Source organism: Pleurodeles waltl, chromosome 12, assembly GCF_031143425.1.
Source record: "Pleurodeles waltl isolate 20211129_DDA chromosome 12, aPleWal1.hap1.20221129, whole genome shotgun sequence".
In the NCBI taxonomy this organism is placed as follows: domain Eukaryota; kingdom Metazoa; phylum Chordata; class Amphibia; order Caudata; family Salamandridae; genus Pleurodeles; species Pleurodeles waltl.
The window spans coordinates 645344758-645366989 of record NC_090451.1 but is presented as its reverse complement, the minus strand read 5'-3'; the positions used below and the strand labels follow the sequence as shown (position 1 = coordinate 645366989).

At 42.7% G+C, this 22232-nt stretch overlaps 1 protein-coding gene across 1 annotated transcript in view; it reads left to right on the top strand.

The window, feature by feature from the left end:
* The window catches only part of APH1A (aph-1 homolog A, gamma-secretase subunit), a 78434-nt gene that overhangs the window by 44076 nt on the left and 12126 nt on the right, over positions 1 to 22232 (top strand). Inside the window, exons 4-5 of the mRNA XM_069218220.1 lie at positions 1533 to 1655; positions 2798 to 2925. Coding sequence (XP_069074321.1) covers positions 1533 to 1655; positions 2798 to 2925 — 251 coding nt within the window. The remainder of the gene's footprint in view (positions 1 to 1532; positions 1656 to 2797; positions 2926 to 22232) is intronic.

Genomic DNA, 22232 nt, shown 5'->3' with positions numbered 1-22232 from the left:
CAGATGTGTATAGTTACACATCTTGTCAATGCAAAATAAAATCATATTGGTTAAAGTAGACTGCTTTTAATACACCAGAGTAGGTTTTTACTGTAAAATATGTGCAGTGTAAATATGCACATTATAATCCGTCAATAATAATAAGAAAGACCTACAAGCCCAGCTTATTGCAGATTCTATCATCAGTACATGTTCCAGAAAAAAGAATATATTCCATATGCAGAAAATTGAATAATTCTGTGTGCCAGTGCCATCTTGGACGCAAGTGCGAGCTGTGGTGTTTCCAGACCTGTTACATTTTGCACCTGCTATTTTTCAGCATTGCTCGGCCTATTTGGCTGGAAAATGTAGGAAAAATAGATCACAACCCTTTATAATCTGATGCTAATAAAGATGACTCCATCAGAGCAAATCCCGTGTTAGAACAACTTGCTGCAGTCTTAAACTTGCTAACACAATGTTTCTCTCGATCTACTGCTAACTTAGAACCCTAGGAACAAACAGTGGTATATTCTTCAACTGCAAGGTGACCCTTGGGTAGCTATCACTTTAGTCATGTGAGAGGTACAGCATCTATCCTTGTAGTAAAATCTAAATGAAATGTGATTTTTTTTTCTTTTAATTACGCTCTATCAAACTCTCTCTCCATGAGCGTCCTTCAGATACCCAAAAATGTCAGAGAAAAGAACACTTTTCTGATTAAACGATCAGAGCAATATGCTACCACAATGATGTGAATGATGCCTTTAATTCCTTGCCGCTATTTGTAGCCTCTGGAACAGCAAAAGGGGGAGTCAAGCTGTAACAATATCCAGCAGTGTCAGACAGCTGGTAGTCTGCACAAAATATGCCAAGAAGTAATTCAAGAGACCACCAATGTTAAGTGACAGTGTACTCTCCGAGGCTCAAGGCGAGTTTCACCTGCAGTCGTGGCCGGAATGCGCCTATTAGAAATTTGTAAGGTAGCCACCTGAAATAGACTGTAGAAAGTTTGTTGTCGCTGCTGCCTAGCTGTGGATGCAAGTGTTAGAACTAGGAATACTAAACAAAACTGCTAATGCTTCGATATTCCATGTATTTATCGAGTTTTCTGAATGTGGGAAATTATTCAAACAAGCATTCCATTACTGAATAACTAAAGTTTCAGGTAGGTTATTCGATTTTACTACCTCTGGTAGCACTTGGAGTTTTCCTTTACTGGCTCATTCAGTCATGCAACACACCATTTGACCTCTCAGCTGAATCCAGGCCGCACTACGTTTTCACATTAAAGCATATCAATGGCTTTGAGGTCAGAGCTGCAATGTGATACAGTTTTGGGCAGGAAGAAGACAACAATCGTGCTTCTGTGAGGTGTCAAAGTATCTAACGTGCTTTAAACTTTGATACCTGCCCAACAGGATTGGTGCTTTGCCATCCCATCAGTATGACTGAAACGGGTGAAGGGCTAAGAGTGCGGTATAGCCGTTCAATTTCTTTCTGATTACTTGTTTGTAAGGTAACATTAACATTTTCTTTTATTTAATTTTCAGTGTCTGGTCTTGCTTTTGGAATTATCAGTGGAGTCTTTTCCGTCATAAACATACTTGCAGACTCAATCGGGCCAGGGATCGTGGGTATCCACGGGGATTCACCTTACTACTTCATCACTTCAGGTAAGGGAATAGTTCTCATCTCCTCTTTTCTCAGTGAGGCTACTATCTAAGTTAAATAAGGGTGTTCAATATCTGGAAGCGTTGGAAGACAACCCCTATAAATCCAAATCCTCAACTTTTTTTTGTTCTCATCACACTTTCAATTTTTCAAAATGCTGTTACTTCCACTGAAGAAACTGAATCCAGTGAGATAACTGCCCCAAGCTTGCTGGCTCCACCAGCGCAACGTCCGCAGCTTTTCCCTGGTAATCATTAGATTAGACAGATGTTATTGTCTTTCGACATTGCTCTTCCATAACTTCTCAGAACTGTCAGAGTCACATACCTTATCCACTTAGGAGACAAAGTTAGCATACTTCAATAACTCCCCAGTGGGGCAGGGGAATTAAGTAAAAAATAAGTCTCACCTTAGTATCATCTACATCTACATCTTTTTTTTTTTTTGCGTAGGATCAGTGCCATAAAACACCAGTTGGGGTCTTACCTTAATTTGGCAGCCAATACCATGCTTCAACTTGTCCCCATCTATATTTTTTAAACAATTAAAAGAAGTACTAAAAGGCTTCATGGTTTAATCCTTTAAGTTTGTACCTAACGTAGTTTGTTTTTAATTCAAAATCAACAATTCTTTTCTTTATATTTGGTTTTGCCAATCTTCAGCATTTATTGATGATGAACTTTTATAAAGGAGACCAATACCCTGACTAGCTGCACTTGAATATTAAATGTGCCCTTTCTCTGCTTCTGGGGTTCACCTGGTGCTCGGAAGTTCCATATAAAAAGAACCCGATTATAACAAATGCAGCTCCTTTTGATCACTCCCAGAATCAGCAGGCAGCTCAAAAATAGTGGACTTACATTATTCCGCTTCTTTTAAATTTCTCACCTTCTGAATATAGAGCAGGGAAGAAGACTAGTGAAATGCAAATTGAAATCTCCTTTCCGTATACTTTGAATGCACGTTTGCCTAGCCTCCTGATCTCATGTTGACAATTAAGTGGCAGCTTCGTCTCCATCTCAATTCTTTTGTGTATATGGGTTCTTTACATATATTCCAAAATCAGAAACTTTTATTTTGCTATGAATAACCTAGTTTTATTTGTGTAAGTAAACTGTTTTTTTATATACCTTTCTCATTCCAGCATTCCTGACGATGGCAGTCGTGTTTCTTCACACTTTCTGGGGTGTGGTATTTTTTGATGCCTGTGAGAAGCGGCGCCTCTGGCCACTCGGGGTGGTCCTTGCCAGTCACCTGATCATGTCTGGTTTGGTGAGTGTCGTTGGAAAGCAAACTACAGACTGATAGATTGCTGGTGGGAGGAAACTCCTGGTGACCTAGAGCTCGAGGGCATGGCTCAAAATACTTCATTGCCCATCACTGGAAAAATAAGTATTTTACTCCTTTCTGTTCTCAAAAGTATCATGTTTACCGCTTTCAAAAAGGGGCTTCTTCCATTAGTTCTTCCATAAATTGGTATTACAGGTAGGTACTGAGTATGATGTACAATCAGTTTGGATCGCCATGATCTCAGAAATTAAATCAAACAGGACCCAACAAGCTGCTTTATTGATGGGTTCTTTTGCCAGGGCTTGCACCCAGTGTCCATCTTCCACAAAACTAACACTGTGGAATTTATGCACAGCTTAGAGAAGGACTGAGCAGAATGCTTGTAGCACAGTTGAATCTTTCAAAAGTGTGGAGTGACCCTACCAATGTAGAAACCACAGTATGTTTAGTAAGAAATTCAGAGTTTCGAGCAAAGTCTTTGTCACAATGAATCTTTCAGTGTACAATGGGCCATTCAACATTTAATTCCACAAGTCATGTGTTTGTTTTTATTCTTCTACAGAGACCAACAAGAGAGCAGAAAACTATTGAAATTGATATTTTTACTTGAGAGTTGAGCAGTTACTGCCAACTAGTCATACACATATATGACAGATGTTCTTTTCCAAGTAGGTACAGAAAAGTCAACTTCACTTGTGTGAGGAGGTGTATCACAGAGCCCTGGATAGGCCAGGTGAGAATCAGGAGCCACTGGAAAAGGCGGCTTTCTCTTCCTCCCCTGCCATACAGCCACTTGGATAAGGAAGAACAGACACAGAGAAACCTGGGCAAAAGAGTACCGTAAAACCTTCCACGACCTGGTGCTCTCAAGATGGCACTCCTGTAACTGGGGATGGTCTGTTTGAAAGTTTACCTGTCCACTTTAGATTCTGAGCAAAGGGGCCCTGAGACAATAATTCTTATAGCTCCAGTACCTAAAGTCCTAATAATTCTGGTATTAGTCATTTATTAACTCATTGTTAAACTGCATTGAGAGTATTAATAAATGTAAGAGTTAAGAGATGCTGCAGTTTAGATGGCAGGAAATATTTTTTTGATTGCAAAGTCTATTGCTTGCCACTGGGTTAAAAACTGTTAAAAATTCTGACATTCCAAAATTTGCTGAAGAAGGTCTTCAGCAAAGCTAAGATCCGTTGATTAAAGTAGTTTATGCTACTGCACCCTGCCATCGGAATTCACGTAATTATCCATACCTAATTTTATAATCCTCCGTTTAGTCCTTCTGTGGGCAGAGCAGAAATGACAGCATGTACACAAGTCTTCGGTAGTATATTCCAGAATAAGATGTAGAGTAGAAAGGACATTTTAGAAAGAATGGAAGTGCTTCCTCTCCTGCCTTCTCAAATTTTTGTTGAAGCTTTTGCGAGATTGCATCTGATGTGCTAGGGGTGTCTCCTTAGAAGAAAACAGACTTCAAGCCATGTAGTGCCTGTCACAGGCAGATCTTATGACAGGCCCTCATCTGGTTTGCCTCTGGTGCTTGGAGCAGGACTACGGCTCCAAGACCTGTGAGGATTTCCATGCCATGAATCCCAGGGCGCTGGGCCCTTAAGATCCTCGTCAGATGATCCTGTGACACACAATCCCATTTGTGGACCAGGCCCCGCAACTGCTTGTGGAATCGATCCCGACAGTCGTCGCCTCAATCCAGATCATTGGGTAAGTCACATAAGATAAAGAAATCCAACTGCTCTTTGATTTCTCTACACCGCTCCGAGACATCAGACCTGGTGGGGGAGAGTGGGCACTCTAAGCCTCTCTCCACGTGGAGCTTGTGCTAGGGTTGGCTCTGCACCTGCCAGAGTTTTGCCAAGACAGAGTGACCTCCACCCAAAATAAAGATTTTTATGAGGCTATGTACCTCATATTTGGGTGGCCTAACCCCTCTAGAGTGAATTCAGGCCCCATGGATAAGGAAGGAGCCCCTTCGGGTTCTCCACTAGTGGTTCTCCCTTGGCACCATCGGGCCCCTTTGGTCCAGTATTGGATCCAGAGCATCGCTGCCCACAAGACAGTGACCTTCCCAGGAGCCCTTTCCAATAACCGTCTCTCCCAGTACTACCGACACCCTGCAGCAGAAGAGGCCCATCATTCTGCAAGACACCGACACAGATAAGCATTGCCCGACTCAGTCTCCGGCGGCAACCGGTTTCTTTTGACATGCCTTGAAGTGACAAATGGGAGGGGTTGGAGGACCATTATGTTTACCACCATCCCCTTGATGACACGGAGGACAACTGGTATGAGGAACAAATAGATGTAACTGGTTTGGCCACCTCATTAGACACTGCCCTTGTCCCTCCCCTGCCTTGGCTACAGAGGAGGGGGCTTCATTTGTATTGGTGGTGCTGAGGGCAGCAGAGGTCTTGGACCTTCAGCTGCCCACTGTGGCAGTCAAGTTAAACTGCTTGACAGAGGTGTTCAGCCGAGAGTCGCCCCTTCTGACCCTTTACGCCCATTCTGTGAAGCGCGTGTAGATGTCCCTCTGGGGCCTTGTCCAAGTCCTGCACAGTGGTTCCTGTGCACAGTGCAATTGCTCGCTACCATCACTCCGCTCCTGGGGAACACCATTTCACTCACCCAGTACCCTACACCAGAGTGCTTGGAGGTCCAAGCCTCCACTTCCAGAATTAGTCCAGACACATTCTCTACCACTCCACAGGATAGGGAATCCAAAAGGCTGGATTCATGCAGTAAGAAGATTTTCTCTTCTGCCAGGCGAGCTCTGTTGTCTGTGGACACTGTGTGCCTTTTGGCCTGAAAGAACTACAACACATCCTCCCAAGCCTTTCATCATGCACCAATGGGATCTTAACCTGGTCCTTATCTTCCTCATGTGCTCTCCCTTTGAGCTGATAGGCAACCGCCTTCTTAACTCTGCTTTTCTAGTGGCCACAACATCAGCCAGGAGGTTCCATAAACTGCTGCTCTTCTCTGCACAACCTCCTTATACCAGTACCTTATACCCAGATAAGCTGGTTCTTAGGACCCTTGCCTCCTTCCTCCCTAAGATTGTGACACCCTTTCATGTCGGCCAAGCCATCACCTTGTCTGCCTTCTTTGCTCAGCCTCACCTTTCTAAAGAGGAGAGACTCCACCTTCTGGACCCAGAAATAATGTTATTGTTCCACATTGATCACACAAGAAAATTCCAGAGGGTGATCAACTCTTTGTAGGATATGTTGGAGCTAAGAAAGGGAAGGCAGTGCAGAAACTGACTATCTCACAATAGATAATGCTTTATCTGCTATGAACTGGCCAAAAAAAAAAAAAAACCAGAAGGTTTGCATGCTCATTCTACTAGAGCCAAGGCTGCTACCACTGCATTAGCTTGGGGAGTCCTTGTCCTGGACATTTGTCATGCAGAAACGTGGGCGTCTTGCATAAGTTCACCAAGCATAGGTGCCTGGATAGTCCTATCTGTTGTGACAGGCACTTAGCCCATTTGGTCCTGCTGGACCTTTTTTGTCTAATCTCTTTGCAGACCTACCTCCAGAGGGAATTGCTTGTGTATCTATTGTAGGTTGAGGAATCTGTGGCTAGATGTCTATATCAGATGAACAAGTTAACACCTTATCTGGTAGAGACTCTATCTAGCTGCTGATTTCTTAATGACCCTTCTATCATCCCCACTCTATGACTGAGAAATTAGGGTCACCCTTCTGAAGCCCTTAACAATGCACACCAGTATGTCAGCATTCTTCATGGCTCTGCACTTCTGGCAAAGAAAGTTTCAAAAAGAAATTGACAGCAGCACGTCAGGGTGGTGGTTATATAGCCTTTGCACATGTCACATCTGGCATGGGTGATATAGAGCTGAACGACACCACCTGCCGGCATGCAGGTGTACTCATGGAAAATTTCCAGTGCCAGTCTGATGCCTGGGGATTAGTCTAACGTAAGGAGTCTGTAGCTAGATAGAGTCTCTACCAGATAAGGCACTACCGAAAGTAAGTAACTTGTCTTTCCTACATTAGCACTCAGGAAAATCCACCTTATCTGTCAAGACAGGACACTCCTATTCTGCTTTATGAAAGCATATTAACAATGTGAAAAGCTTTAAAAGTGGATGTCAAAAACCAATTTGCCGCTCTACAAATGTCCCGATAGGCATTCGGTGCTCTGGACGAACAAGCACTAAAAATAAAGACATCAATGCCCCCTTGGGACCTAGCCCATCTGACCGATATGGCTAAAGTTGAGGAAGATGCAGGAGTATGGGGCTTCATAAAAGAAATGAGAGTTTGACTCCGATGCTGTGAGATAAGCATGTTCAAGACCTATATTCTTTCGAACATCTTACAGAAAAAAATGTGGATGGTTCAGCAAAAGCAGGGATACTCCACTGCAGAGGTAAACATTTTTGTTCTACTGGAAATTGGGAATAAGGAGTAAACCACTTAGCCTATAGATGTTTGGCTGTAGATTCAGATGCTTTTCATACTCTGGCCATCAGGTGTTGGACCCAAAACATATCTAACTTGTTTTTCTTTGAAGAAGTCTTTTGAATCACAAGGTAAAGTAATTCCTTCATTAATTAGTAATGGTCATGGGATCTGACTCCACGCTTGGGTTTTTTTTTCCCTTCAGTTTTTGCCATTATTGGTTCAGATGTGCACCATTCGGGCTCAGTGTTTGACGTATGACAGCACTTACTTCCAGGCCTTATCAACTCTGACTTCCGTTGTCATGAAACACCCCTTCACACTTCATTGTTGTTTAGCAAACTTCGATAACCACACTCACATTAATGCCTTTATCCAGGGCCTCAGCCTCCTCTCAGGGCCTATTGTCCCTCATCTCTATTGCCCTTTAGACGAGAAGTCTACGTCAGTGATGGAAAGGAAATCCTTTTAATACTGCGCCCAATGCCACCCCAAGATCCCTGGACTACCATCATGCCTTCAATCTCTGCCTCTTTCCCAGGCCAATGAGACCACGTTGCAGGCCTACCTCTCCTTACAATCAAAGAAGATCCTTCAATACCGACACAAGCACAGGAGGGCCTATCACAATGCAGAAACAAGACAAATGACGCCCCCAACATCATCGGGGAACAAGACGTTGAGGAAGAGGAAGAAGCAGGCCTTTCCGTGGCCCAGCTTGGTGTAGTCCAGTTCAGAGGGGAACTTCCCCTATAAATCCGAAGTAGTGAGCATCGGGCCCAGAGGTAAACAACGCCCAAAGAGTTAGGCCGAGAGTACGGTCACAGCCCACAGCCACATGCGACCCCGTGGACAGGTAAAGCACTGTCCCAGCAGGGGTCGAGTCCAAAGACTCAGCAACAGCCAGTGGGTCCACTACTGCCTTTGGGACACAGTTGGCATCAAATTAGCCTACCAAGCCCTTCCTCAGTCACAGTGGGACCACATAAGTCATGGCCTTCCTCTTAGCCAATGAGTTTGTCAACTCCACATTGACTGTGACGCCGAAACTATTTCAACCTCAACACCTGTGCCGAAGCCCACATCAGCACTGAAGTTAACAGGCCAGGCCTTACCTCCTAATTATGCTGTTGCCAGGAAAGACCACCCAGAATCTCTTGGGGGATGGGGGCAGCCTGGCTATTATTTATAAAAGTGTTATCAATGTAAAATTTAGGATCTCTGTTCCCTAAAAGTTGCAGAAAGTCTAGGTTTTTGTTTTAAACTCAGTCCATCTCAGACATTGGCTGTGGGACTCATTTACCCCCATACCTCTTCCCCCCCCTTTACCCCCCAATTCCAAGCTCTAAAAATTCCTCGCTTCATTGGGAGATGCTTAGGCCCCCTTTATATAATATGTTTTGCCAATTTCTCCCCTTCTGGGTGATTTTTAACCTCCACGTGGATCGTAGGGATGATCCTGAAGTAGTTATCTTTATGGGCTTAATTTTCTAGGCCTGCAACAGTTAGCAACTCTCCCCACACATCGTGTAGGTCATAGTCTTGATGGCATCTGCACAAATAATTCCCTTCTTTCAGCTGTTGACAGATGCAGCGAGTGTGGTCAGATCATTCCTTGATACCCTTTTCTGTTCCTTTTAACACTTCAAAACTCTCCCATATCAGCATTTCATCTACTCCTCAAAGTTTTCAGAATTGGTGAAAGTTACTAACCAACCCGAATTTTGCCAGAATGTCATCTGCCACTGTTCCCACCCTGTTGGGTAGTGTTACAGAAGATATTCTTAATTTCAATAATTGGATTTGTCAGGTCACGGATAGGTTTGCTCCCGAAATGCCTGTTAAATATAATCGTAAAGTTAACCCCTTCCACCCCGTTGTTTTTTTGAGGAAAAAATACTTAATATCAAACGAGATTTTAGCCCCAGTTTATCTGTACAGGCGGACCCACAAAACCTTATCCCTCAGAAAACAGCCTCTCTTCAGGCTTTTCCTAAAATCAGTCTGAGCCAGTACTGCCAGGCAATTTTATCCTGTAAGTTAGGTTCACCTCACTACCCTTGTCCTGTGTTTCTTCTTCATGAAATGGTAGATATTTTTAACCCAATTGTCAATGAGATTTTAAACTATTCCCTGTCTACGGCTAAGGTTCCAAGGGAGTGGAAATCTGCAGTCGGTAAAACCCTGCAGAAAAAACAGGTTGCATATCCTTCCACGCTTTCTAATCTGTGCCCTATTTCGATTCTTCTGGCCCTCAGTAAGATTTTGAAAAAATTTGTTAGCAGTTAGCTTACCATGTTTTTTGAAGAAGCTAATATTATTTATCCCTGTCAGTATGGTTTCTGCCCCAGTTATTCTATGGAATCAGCCATTTTGAAGGTTTCCCAAAGCCTCAAGCTCACTTTAGATGCTGGAATGAATGCTTTACTGATTCTTTTGGACTTACCGGCTGCATTTGACACAGTCTTTCATGATATTTTACTGCAACGCATCCAGAATTGTGGCATCTCTCATCTTGCCTTAGCATGGCTTAAATCTTTCCTCTCAGAATGCAAACAGTGGTCTTAGGCTCTTCTCCTCAGCTGAAAAAGATGTGCCATCAGGAGTCCCTCAGGGCTCATCCTTGAGCCCAACTCCTTTTAAACATCTTTATGGCCCCCTTTGATCACATCGGTTGGTATTTAAACCATCTCCTATGCTGATGATACAGTTTATTCTGGCATTGGTTAAAAACCTCATCACTTCTGAAACCAACTTTATATGTTGCCTAACTGAAGTCATTCTCTGGATGCAGCATAATCCCCTTAGACGTAATACTGAGAAGACAAAGGTTATGCTGATCGGAAACCATAACCTTTTCAATCCTCAGTTTTAGTGGCCTCAATCTGCTCTCTTCACCGGCTACAATAAATGTAGTTAAGAATTTGGGTGTGTTCTTTGATTCTTCTTTGTCTTTCTATCCACAAGCACTTGCGGTGGCTGGTAGATGTTTTGGATTGATGAAATCCTTGAAAAACGTTTTTGTTTTTCTTCCTCTAGCAGCAAGAAAAACTTTGGCTGTGGCAATGATATTATGCAGATTGGATTATTGTAACAGTCTGTATGCTAGTGCCACAAAACAATCAATTCAGAGATTGTAGGTAGTGCACCATGCCGCCGTGAGGTAGGTGCTGCAACTATTTCGCCATTCTTCACCATCATTTCCTCTCAAATGTTTGCACTGGCTCCCATGTTTCAAGAGGGTTCTTTTTAAGGTCCTGGTACTCACTTTCAGAGCCCATAGAGCTCAAGGCCCTAAATACCTTACTGAGTGTTTTTCTCATTGCAACCCCGCCTGGACCCTTAGATCCTCATCAACCCATCTTCCTAAGCCTCCTAAATATAGGTTTAAAACTGGGGGTGGGAAATCTTTTGTAGTCTTAGGATCATGTGCATGGAATTGTCTTCCTTTGGCATTGAAACAAGGGGAGTCTGAAGCTTGATACAGAATACAGCCTAAAACATGGATCTTCAATGCCCCAGAAGATTTGTGCCAATCCCTGATTAAATAATGTAACTCCTCTCTCGCCTTATCTTTTTACTTTTTTTATTTTCAGTTTTACTGCCCAGCGCCAGGATGCTCCCTTGGGAGTGATAGTTGTGCTTTATAAATCTCTCATTTCATTTCAACATCAGCACTGAAGGCCTCAACATCGGTGCCACCATCAACAACGAAAACCCCTCTGTGCCAAAACCTCCACTGAAGGAGCAGCTTAATCTCTAGCGCTTTTGGGAGAAACTTGGATGCACTCCAAAAGTGGCTTTTCATCCACCAGCAAACTGGGAAAATCTCCACTAAGCTGCCACAAACCTGCAGGTGTCTCTGCAAGAGGGAAGAATGTATTCTTTGAGGAGCTGATTGCCTTGGAAGCCACACCTTCTCCAAAGCATAGGGGGCATAAGGATAAGGGCACAAGCCTCCAAAAGGTGCTTAAGACCACGCCAGAGACATTCAAGGAGCCAGTCAAGGTTTGGGTCATCACACCTAGGGTTCACAAAAAGTGCAAACCTTCACCCATTGTCCTGGCCACCACCTCCATGACCATGTTTTCTGCACTTCCTCATGGCACAGAAATGCTCCAATGTACAGGTAACTCTGCCTTTCCTTACAAGGAGAGTAAAAAATATTGATGCAGCAGGCAAGAGGGTGGCAGTTAATCAGCCAGACACTGGAGGATGGCCAACTCCGTTGGCCTGCTCTCTTGATAAAACAAGGCACATTGGTATGAGATGGGGGAGGGGGGACTTCTCTAACACCTCCCTGAACAGAATAGGTAGCATTGGCAAGAGCTAGTTACAGAGGACAAGAAATGCCCTATCCGTTGTGCTCTTGGAGCAGCCGGCACTGCTGCTAGAGGAGTGAATACCAGCATCATTGGCAGGTGTCATGCTTGGCTCTGTCTCGCTGGCTATAAAGAGGAGTACAGGTTCTGCTGAAACTGGTGGAGGGTGGTCAATATTATCAGATCAAATTATTGCTATTCGGGGTTTATACTGCCCCCTGAGTATTTAAAAAATGTCTTGCCATAGTAGCTACCCATCTCAGAAGGAGACACATTCACATATTCCCCTCCTTCGATGATTGGCTGATCAAGGGTCAAGCAAGCAACAGTGTTGCCCACACCTAAGCCACCATATCCCTCCTCCACAATTTGTCCTACCTTCAGCCCCTTCAGGTCCAGCCAATAGAATCACCAGTAAGGCTTACCGTACTCAAGCACAGGTCCATGCATTCCAGCAGGTGCTGCCTCTTTTCCAGCTAAATTGTCAACTAATGGTCACAATAGCTATGTGCCTTTTCAGGGTGATGGCCTCTTGCATAGTCATAGTTCCCCAAACCAGGCTCCACATGCGTCTGCTGCAGCAACTCCTGGCAGCAAAAAGGTCACAACTGCAGGTTCAGTGGGAGGATCGACTGTTGATACGGGCCAGCACCCATTGCTTTCTGCAATGGCGGGACAGTAACAGACTGTTGCAGGATCGGCCCTTAATAGACCCTGTTCCGCAGGTGACTGTCACTGCGGACTCCTCACTATCTGGTAGGGGGCAGCATCTTGAGCAACTGATCGTTCAGGGCAGATGGTCGCCACAAAAAAGGGGCCTCCGCATTCCTTACCTATAGCTGCTGGCCATCCAGCTTCCTATAAAGGCTTTCTTTCACCAGGTTTAGAAAAACTTTTTAATAAAGACAGACAACATGACTGCCATGTTTTCTCTCCAAAAACAGGGCACCACACGTCAGCACTAGCAGAACGTATTTGCCACTTGCCCCTTCCTCCTTGGATACAGCTTCTGGCAGGGTGCGTTTATGGGACTGGAAAACAATTTTGCAGACTTTTACAGTAGGATGCAGCAACAAGTCTGAGTGGGAACTCCACCCACAAGTCCTACTCCCGTACTTCTGCAGTTTGGGGGAGGGGGTTCCCGAGGTGACCTCTTGTCACTGCCCAAAACACAAAATGACAAACATTTGCCTCCATGTTACTACAGTCGGTGGGCAAAGCTGTATTGATTAATTGGTTAGGGATATTTGCCTGCACCATTCTTCCTCTCCTTCCATACGTCATCCAGATGTTTCGGTAAACTTCCCTCACTCTCACACTCGTTGCTCTCACATGGGCCTGACCCATCTAAGATGTCAGTGGTTCCCCACAAGAACCTCCCCAACAGGCCAGACCTTTTCACGCAGGTTCAGGGCACAGTCTGGCAGTCCAACCCCAGGCAACTCAATCTAGCGATGTGGCTTCTGAGGTCCTAGATTTCAGCTATCTTAACCTCCCTCTGGAGTGCATGTCTTTCTTCAAAGAAGCACGCAGATGCAGTGTGCGTACCTGCTACGCTGCCAAGTAGAAAGTTTGTCCACTGTTGCATTCCTAATCACATAGACCTGCCTAACCCTGCTGTTCTTGATATTGCCTTCTACCTTCTTCATTTTCACCATAAGGTCTAGCCTATACTTCCAAATACCTACATTCAACAGCAATTGCATCCTACATGCAGAACAGGGAACAATTATTTATTCAAAATCCCTGTCCTCAAGGCTTTCCTGAAAGGGCTCACATTTAGTTATTCCACCTGGGGATTCCCTGCCTCAATCTGGAACCTTTACCAGACTCCTGGGCCCTCCTTTTAAACTTCTGCATTCATGCCATTGCAATTTATTTCCTGCAAAGTTGCTTTCATTATCACTATCACATTCATTAGGCACAATAGTGAATTTGCAGGCCCTTACTCCAGAAGAGCCTTTTGGTCAAGTTCATAAAAGAATTGTCCTTAGAACCAAACTAAATTCCTTCCTAAAGTAGTGTCCATCTCACTCAAACCATTGAGCTCCTGGTCTTCTTCCCGCAACCATACTCTGTGGCAGGGAGGGCTGTATACTCCCTTGATGTCAAGCGTGCACTTGTGTTAGGACTGAGCCCTTTCGCAAAACTCTGCAACTTTTTATTGCTTTCACCAGACCACACAAAGGACACACTCTATCAGAAGCTAGATGGATTATTAAACATATATCCAACCATCCTTTACTAAGCCGAAAATAAATTTCCTGCCTCACCCATTCCTCTTTCCACTTGCAAAGGAGGAGTCACAATGGCTTTCCTTGGAAATATACCCATACCTAACATTTGAAAGGTAGCTACATGGTCCACTCCACATACATTCACACAATACTGTTATGAGGCTGTTCTAGCATGCCTATGAGGAAGAGTTGGCCAATCTGTCCTAAGAACTCTGATTCAGTTTTCTGCAACATCCTTCGACAAACCACCGCTTTGAGGAGCACTGCTCCGCAGTACAAGTAGAGCATGTGTATTTACAGTTACACATACTACAGACAATATATGTTGCCTTGTAAGCATCTGTTCGTAGCATGTAGTGCTGTAGATTCAGATGCGCCGAGCCCGCCTCCCAGAAGCCTTTGATTGTTGCAGATGTACATTTTTTTACTTAAACACTGTGTTTATATCACCTTGCATGGTCCCAACACTTTCTTACCTAGCAATCCATTTTTACGCTCATCTGCTGCTCATGCCTGTGCCCATGTACATTACCAACTAAGGGAGGAGTCCTTATACCTGTTTATTCTGAAGACTTATTTGAAGTTGCAAGTGCCCAAGACCAACTCTACACACGAGAATTATGCAGAGCTTGGTAAGTAACATGTTCCTAACTTCAAAGAAAGTGATGTATTTGGAAGTAGGAGACATAGATATCCCTACACTTTGGGGTAATATGCAGACTGATTTTCCAGCTACACTTTGATTATGAAAGCAAATGGCACTTCAGTAAATATTTACTTATCTGAAAATGCTAAACGGCCAAGGAAGTTTGCAGTTAAAGAAATTCTTGCCGAAACGGGATTTGGATTTGCTTCCAGGGACCAGTGAGTACTAAAATACCAAGTTCACTTAGTCGTTGGATGCTCCTGGAGCCCATGCTTTATCAAAGAATCCAGTGTTTTTTTTTTACAAAAGTCTTGAGTCCAAACAGGGAGCCCAGAAATCTTCCAAGCCACAAGCTAAAAGTTGCCTGATTGTGTAAGATTGTAAAATTGACCAGAAGGGTCTTGAAGTAGATGCAGGAGACTGGTTGAAATGTCTGATATTTGTAGCGAATCCAGAAAACAGTTTGGGACGGACAGAAAGGAATCACTATTACAAGGAGAGTTTATTCCCTTCTGGTTTCGGAGAAGGCAGTAACGGATCATGAGAAATTGCCGGAAAGCTTATGGCAGTCATATAACAATCCTGACCAGGGTCTGCTAGATCAAGTGCATTCCAGAATTGGTTAGGGCAGGCATCTCCCCCAGATGCACCTACAGTGAATTCTGATAGAGGATTGTGTGTGTAATTTTAAAAAACAACTTGCTGTTCCAATCCTGAAGATGCTCTAACCACCGATTTGCCTCTTCATTGATCTGAGGCCACCAAATAGGAATAGCTTAATCCTCTGGGCATACTTTCAGTCTTTGCAGAGCTCAATAGTGAAAGGCCCTGGGAATACAGCCTGAATTTTTTAAGCTAGAAGACCAACAATTTGAGCTAATTATTAAACTGATATATCTGAATGTACTAATAAAAACAATAACTTATTTCTGATAGTAGTTGTGCTTCTTGGAGATGTTAGTGTACAATACATTTGCTATAAAACTAAGAAACCTTGTAGTTTGAACTGGAGTAAGTATTGATTTTGATTGGCCTATAACATAACCCAAACTTTCCATGAACCGAATGGAGGTCTGTAACTGCATCGTGAGAATCTATTTTTGTCTTGGGACAAACCAGAATGTTATTCAAATTGATTGGTACATTAATACCTTGAGCTCTCAGATGTGTGCTCACCAGCTTGAAAAGTGTTGTAAAGCACCAGGGAGCAGAAAAGAGACCATAAGGCGGTGCATTGAATAAGTAAAATGTACTCTCCCATTGGAATTGTAGGGTACATCTGAAGGGAAGGAAAGATTGGAAATGAAAGATAGTCTCCTTTAAGTGCATCATCCAATTGAGGTGTTGAAGGTGATGTCTCAAAAGAAGATTGTTTCCATCTTGAATTGTGTGCATAGGATAGATAGGAATTAAAATGTAATACTGGACAGGATATTTTGATCCCTCTTACTAGAAAGAAGTTTCTTAGAAGTCGTTAAGGATTGAAGGAGTTAGTTCTGTTTATCCCTTTGTCAAGAGTGCTTTGATTTTCTTGACAAAAGCCAAAGAGAATATGTTTGTGAAATTTGGTATATTGAAATAGAACCTAAACTGATCTCTGTTGCTTGAGAACTGACATCTTCTAATTAGTAATTCGATCAATGATCTTTATTCAGCTAGCCAGCCACAAAAGTATACACAAATTAATGGAAAGTACAGATACATAAAATTAATAATAAACCATCATAAAAGCATGCAAGACTTAATTAGTGAATCCACATCAGTTTAAAATACATTAAAAGTACACTATAAAACTTCAGGCGATGAATCATAAAAACACCTCAGCCTTAATGGATGCTCCTTATCCCTTCCATGTACGTAGAGCGCACACTATATAATTAAAAACAGCATGGCAAACTTAAAGGCTATCTTAACTGTTGGATATAAGTCTTTTTATGTATGCTAGACACGAAATTGCAAACACATTACCTAGCTCCAGGCAATCAGAAAGGATTGATCTGGTCAAAGATGCCGCTGGTCTTCTCCATACCCTTAACCATATTATTAAGGGGCTTAATTTAATATGGTGCGCCACATAACCTATACCTGCCTCAAAGCGACACATTAGGGTGGAAGAGGATTGTGGAAAATAGGAGCCTTTGTAGGAAGCAGTTTTCTACCCTTTGTAGATGCTACGTATTTACATACCTGTGTACACCCACTCCATAAGTACCTATCGCAGTGCACTTGCTTCTGAAAATTTGTAGGAACTCCCTGACCGGTTTGTGCTCTAGTCTGGAGGAGAAACAAAAATGGAATCGACTGACCTTTGAAATTGGTAGGTCTTTAAGCTGAGTAAAAATTTCTAGTTTGTGTCGACATCAAAGGGAATGTCCAAGTAAGTACAATTTTAACCTTCAGCCACCTCTGCCAAATCGCTGTAAAATGTTTTAGTTTTTGGGCCCACAGGTCAGAACACAAGATTTGGACTAATCTGTCTTTAGCCCAAAGTCGCTCATAAAAGAGCCTAAGGCGCCCAAAAGCGCTTGGCGGTCATTTGCAGTTCTTGTGTTAACAACTGGGTCATCCCCGTAGACAAGTACTGGAACTGGATGGTTACCGGGTTGGGGGCATGTATTTCCCTGCTTTGGCTTGGAAATTTGCCAGCTCGTTAATATAGTTGAGAAATAGAAATAGGAAAAGGAAGCATGACGCAGACTTGGCGAAACCCTGCGGTGGAGTTGATCGTAGGTGCAAGTTCGCCATTTGTCCCAAATCATACTTTTGCCAAGGTGTGCCAGTACAAATAGCAAAGTAGATCAATATGGGCTTATTCAAAGCCCTGCATCTTCATTATGTCCCAAATTTTTGAAAGATGGACTGTCAAATACAGAAAAGAGGTTAATAAAGGCAAAATAAATGGCCCATCTCTTGGCCCGACGTATTTCCTAATAAACTGGTGCAAATATAAACTTTGTTCCACCATACCCTGCCCTGGACAAAATCCATACTGGACATCAGAAAAAATCTTATTCTGCTCTGCCCAGTCCTCCATTCTTTGCAGTATTTCTCTCATAATTATTTTAGCAGTGCTGCTCAGGAAAGACATTGGACAGTAACAGCTTGCGAGGTACCTGTTCCACTTTTTTTAAATTGGCATGATAATTGCCTTCTTCAATGACAGGAGATAAAGGGCCTAACATTGTAGCCTTGATAGTTTAAGTTATCAGGGGAGTCCAAACTGCTACATTTTCCTTAAATACATCCGTCTGGTGTGGGTGCTTTACCCGTTGGACACTTTTCGATTGCCAAGATAATGTATTTTGTAACAATAGAATCACTTAGAAGGGCGGTGGCGGCTACATCAAAAGGTACTTCTTCAGGGGCACAGGCTTCTTGGTCACTAAAGGATGCTTCCAAGATGTTAGAGAAATGCTCTACCCATGTATGTGAAGCTATAGAAGATTCAACGTGCGACCTTTCATAATTAATGAAAAAACGAAAATTACGAATTATTCAAAAGGCTGCTGAACATTTAAACTGCCTAGTGATTTCCATGTCCTCCCACACGTTAGCCCTGATCTCTGCTTTTCTTGATGATAGTACCGGCTTGTATGCCCTTCACGTGTTGACAATATCAGGTTTGAAATGGGGTCAGTTGCTCAGAAATCATTTCAGCTGTTTATGGTCTGCAGTGCATTCATGGTTTAACCATCTGTGCAGCGAGCTGGGTCTGGGGTGCTCTTATAGATTTAAAGGCTTCAGTAATTACCTCGGGACCTTCTTCTGGTCTAGAGACCACCACAATGGCATCCTGAATCCCCTCTAGTACTGTATTCATAAATTCAGCTTTATTAACATTCCCCCACTTGAGCCTAACCCCTTTCTTTTTTACAGTAATCAGTTTTGCTGTTTTTTTATCTAAATATTTCCAACCACAAAGGGAAATTTTAATGATAAGGTAAGGGGATTATGGTTGCTAACACAGCTAGCAATCACTTTATTTCCACTCAATAGATGGGTGAGATCCTGAGATGATGATAAAAATCAATATCGCTAGAAGTCCCTGATTCCTTAAAGGCTGGAGGAAAGGTAGTGTCTGGAGTCTTGAAATCATGGGCAAACCACAGGCTGTTCAACATTATTACTCTGTTCAGTGGGTTGCCTTAGGTGGCGTGCCTAAATTTTATCTTTCTCTGCCCCTCCAAATCCAGGTAGCCACAAATAAGTGCATCACTGGCAAAACACACATGCAATTAAAATCTCCTGCCAACAAGATTAACACCTTCCTTTTATATTTAGACAAAAAAAATCCATTCAATGTGCGTCAGGACCATCTACAACTTGAGAATTGGAGACATCAAAATTGTAATTAATCAATAAGAAGTCAAACGTTTGTGGGGACTTAAATAATACCATTTGGTAGAAAGGTGAACAGTCCAGTTCCTTGACTTTCAAGTTAGAATGTTTTGCTGCACCCAGAGTTACCAGGCCACCCGTAACCCTGCCTGAACTGTAAGGGACGGCTGAAACACTAAATGAAAGAAAAATATTTAGTTGACATTGAGCCACCTTCCATGTCACCCCGCAACAACTAACATTAAACTAGAGACAGTCAATCTAGTCTGTGTTAGACAATTTTGATTGATAGCCTGCTCTGTCCTATAAAATAGATGTAATACCAGGTTGAGAGCCCAAGTAAGAGATCACCGGCAGCCGGTTTATATCTGGAGGTTTGAAATTAGAGTCTATTCCCAGTAGCGACTGTGGTCTGGACTTTCGATACTGGGGGCTTGAGTAACACACAGTCAGTCCACGTGCTCTAACGGGTTCAAGACCTCAAACTTGTTCTTTGTTTCCTGGGTGAAGTGCGTGGAGTTGCTTGAGGCTCTCAGCCTTGGATGAAAGTGTTGTGATCCTGAGGAGCACCAATGGGTCTGTAAAAATACCTTCGCTGCTGTGCCTTAATGGCCCCTGGTTCAAGTCAGTGGGTGAATCAATTTCAGTGATGCACGTACTGTACAAGGATGTTTGAAATTTATCATTACACAATCTCCTTTTGAATTTTAATTGCCAAACGAATTTCTGTATGGATGTTCCATGTCCAACTAAAATGTTTATTGGGACAATGTACTACTTTATTTTTAAGTGCCCCATATACCTTAATTTTTGGAAGCTCTGTTGAGAATGTTCTCTAAGATGATGACATAGAGGGTGCAATCAGCTGGAATGTGAGGAATTGAGTCGGCTGGCTAACTAAAAGGGCCCTTAGTTTGCTCCAGTACAGCGCTCATGTTGTTCTTCCAAGAGGCTTGTGGGATACTGCCGGGTCCAGGTTGGCCGGTGTATCTACTCCTTGGTTATCTGTTAGTAAAGAATGGGCCATAGGTTCTATAGGCTTAGAAAAGGAGAACTGAGCATGCAACCTTGTTAATGATTACAAGCGCACTAATTAAAACATTTTGTGCAATATAAGTTAAGCGTGTCAAACATTTCTAGTAGTTTGCCTTGTATTTCTTGGAAAGAGCATTGGAGGACTTCTCCCAGCTTCCTCATTTGTTTAGTATGATGATTAGTGATCCTGCACTCAAGATCTGAGAAGTATGGAGAAATTGCTGTAGAGGGATTTTTTTTTGCCACAATGTCACTCTGTTTTTTTCTGACAGCACTGTACCACCCCTCCCTAAATTCCCCCGTCACTCCCCAAGGAACTAATATTGTTGGATTTCACCTTTTTCTTCTATGAGGTGTGAAACTGTCATTGTCTCTGCCAAATGCTATGGCTGATGAAGTCGTGTGTATAGTCATGGCTTCAATACTAGACTGGGGATGGTGTATGATGTCTGTTTTTTCAGTGTTGTTCGGGTACTATTTCTCCAACAGTCTCCGCGTGTATCACTCCATTGGTTGTGGTCAAAGAGGCCTGTTTCTAAAGAAGACCATTCCGGGAGTGGCACAAGGTAGCATCAACACTGGCTTTCACTAACTCTATTTTAGAGTTAATGTCCCCCATAACTGAAGCCATTTAGTTTTTAATGTCATTTTAAAATTTGATGAGGCATCCCTTTTAATCTTGGAGCCCTCATATGGGGAATTATTTTCCTTTTGCTGATAGTTGTAGTTCAAGCACAATGTAAAAAGTATAAATGCAGGTGAGGGCAAATATGGGAGTCTGTGTACAAAAGAGGGTTTTAACTTGCAAGTTTGTCAAGATCCATGGACCAAGAGTGGCAGCCCAGCCTCGAACAGGTGCGGACTGGCCTGGTCACGCGCCCAGGCTCCACCTCTGGGCAGCAAGGAAGCCTATGGGTTGTGGTTCTGCCCCCTGATATGGCCAACAGGTGTGTCCTGTGGCGCGGGAATCAGCAGCTGATAAAGCATGCCCAGTTGGCGCTACTTGTGATATCTCTGCCTCTTGGCAGCAAGGAAGCCTGAATCGTATGCTTCTGACCCCCTCCCACCCTCCAAACAAGGTCAAACAAAAGAACGCCCTTCTGTTAAACTGAAATTATGTCCCCCCTCTTCTTCAGATCTGAGTGTATTCACATACTTTAAAGATTTCTCTAATAAAGTTATCACCAAACAAAGGACTTTTGGTAGCTGGCCTCTCCTCTGTAGAAGCTAGTTCTGAGAACTGGGCATCGAGTTTCATTACAGGCATTTACGTCATTCGAATGAAATTGCTGAATTTGTGATTCCAATAAGATAAATAATGCGTTGGATCTAGTTAGACCTCTCACATTGATCAGTTGTTATAGAACCTTCCTGTGCTTGCTCTGTTATCTCCAAAAAGGTTGTCACTGGTCCAGTCGTATTAGATAGTTTGTCTTGAAAGGCTGACCAGGCTCTCTTGGTCCTTTTTTGTTTTTTGTATTTTGAGAAAAGGTTAAGGTTTAGGATCAGTGGCATGAGTAAGTAGCAAGAACTTTGTTGGGAATGATAGGACAAGGGCAATCTCATTTCAACTTTTGTCCTATAAATTTGTCCCAAGATTGTTTATTCTCGATCTGATTTGTGAGGAATAGAGGTCCACTCTGTTGACAGAATAATAATGATGGGTAAAGCGGGTTCCCCAAACAAGTCTTCATTTTCAGGATGTGACACTGAAACCTTGGATTTATTAGGACACTTTGAGAAACTCTTAAGTTTATTCTTGACTGGACCAAGCCAGTTAAGGTCCAAATCATCCTGTTTCTCATAATCCAAGAAAAATGAGTAAGTAACCCTATCTAATTTCTCATCAACTTGATAATGCCCAAGTGGATAAGTTAGCAAGATCAAGCTTCATTACTATGAAAACTCTACAACACATCTTCCCTCACTTTAGGATTACCACCCATGGTCCAAGCTAATAGCTTGCTTGTACTATCTAAATGTGATTGCAGCAATGGCCTCTACAATGGATCATCTTTATCAACTATGAAAAGGCTACAACAAATTCAGAACGCTTATTTGTCTCTGTTTTTATTTTATGTATCACAATGTGAGGTAAGTTGTAGGTTATTTTTTTTAATTTTCTTTTTTTGCATTTTTCAATAAACAGGCAACATGTCATTTCAGTGCGATAGGGATACGGCTCTGATCATAATTACATATGTTATAGGTTATTTGATTACATGCTTATGGGTCTGATTTATTTTATCTATCACAGTGTGTAAAT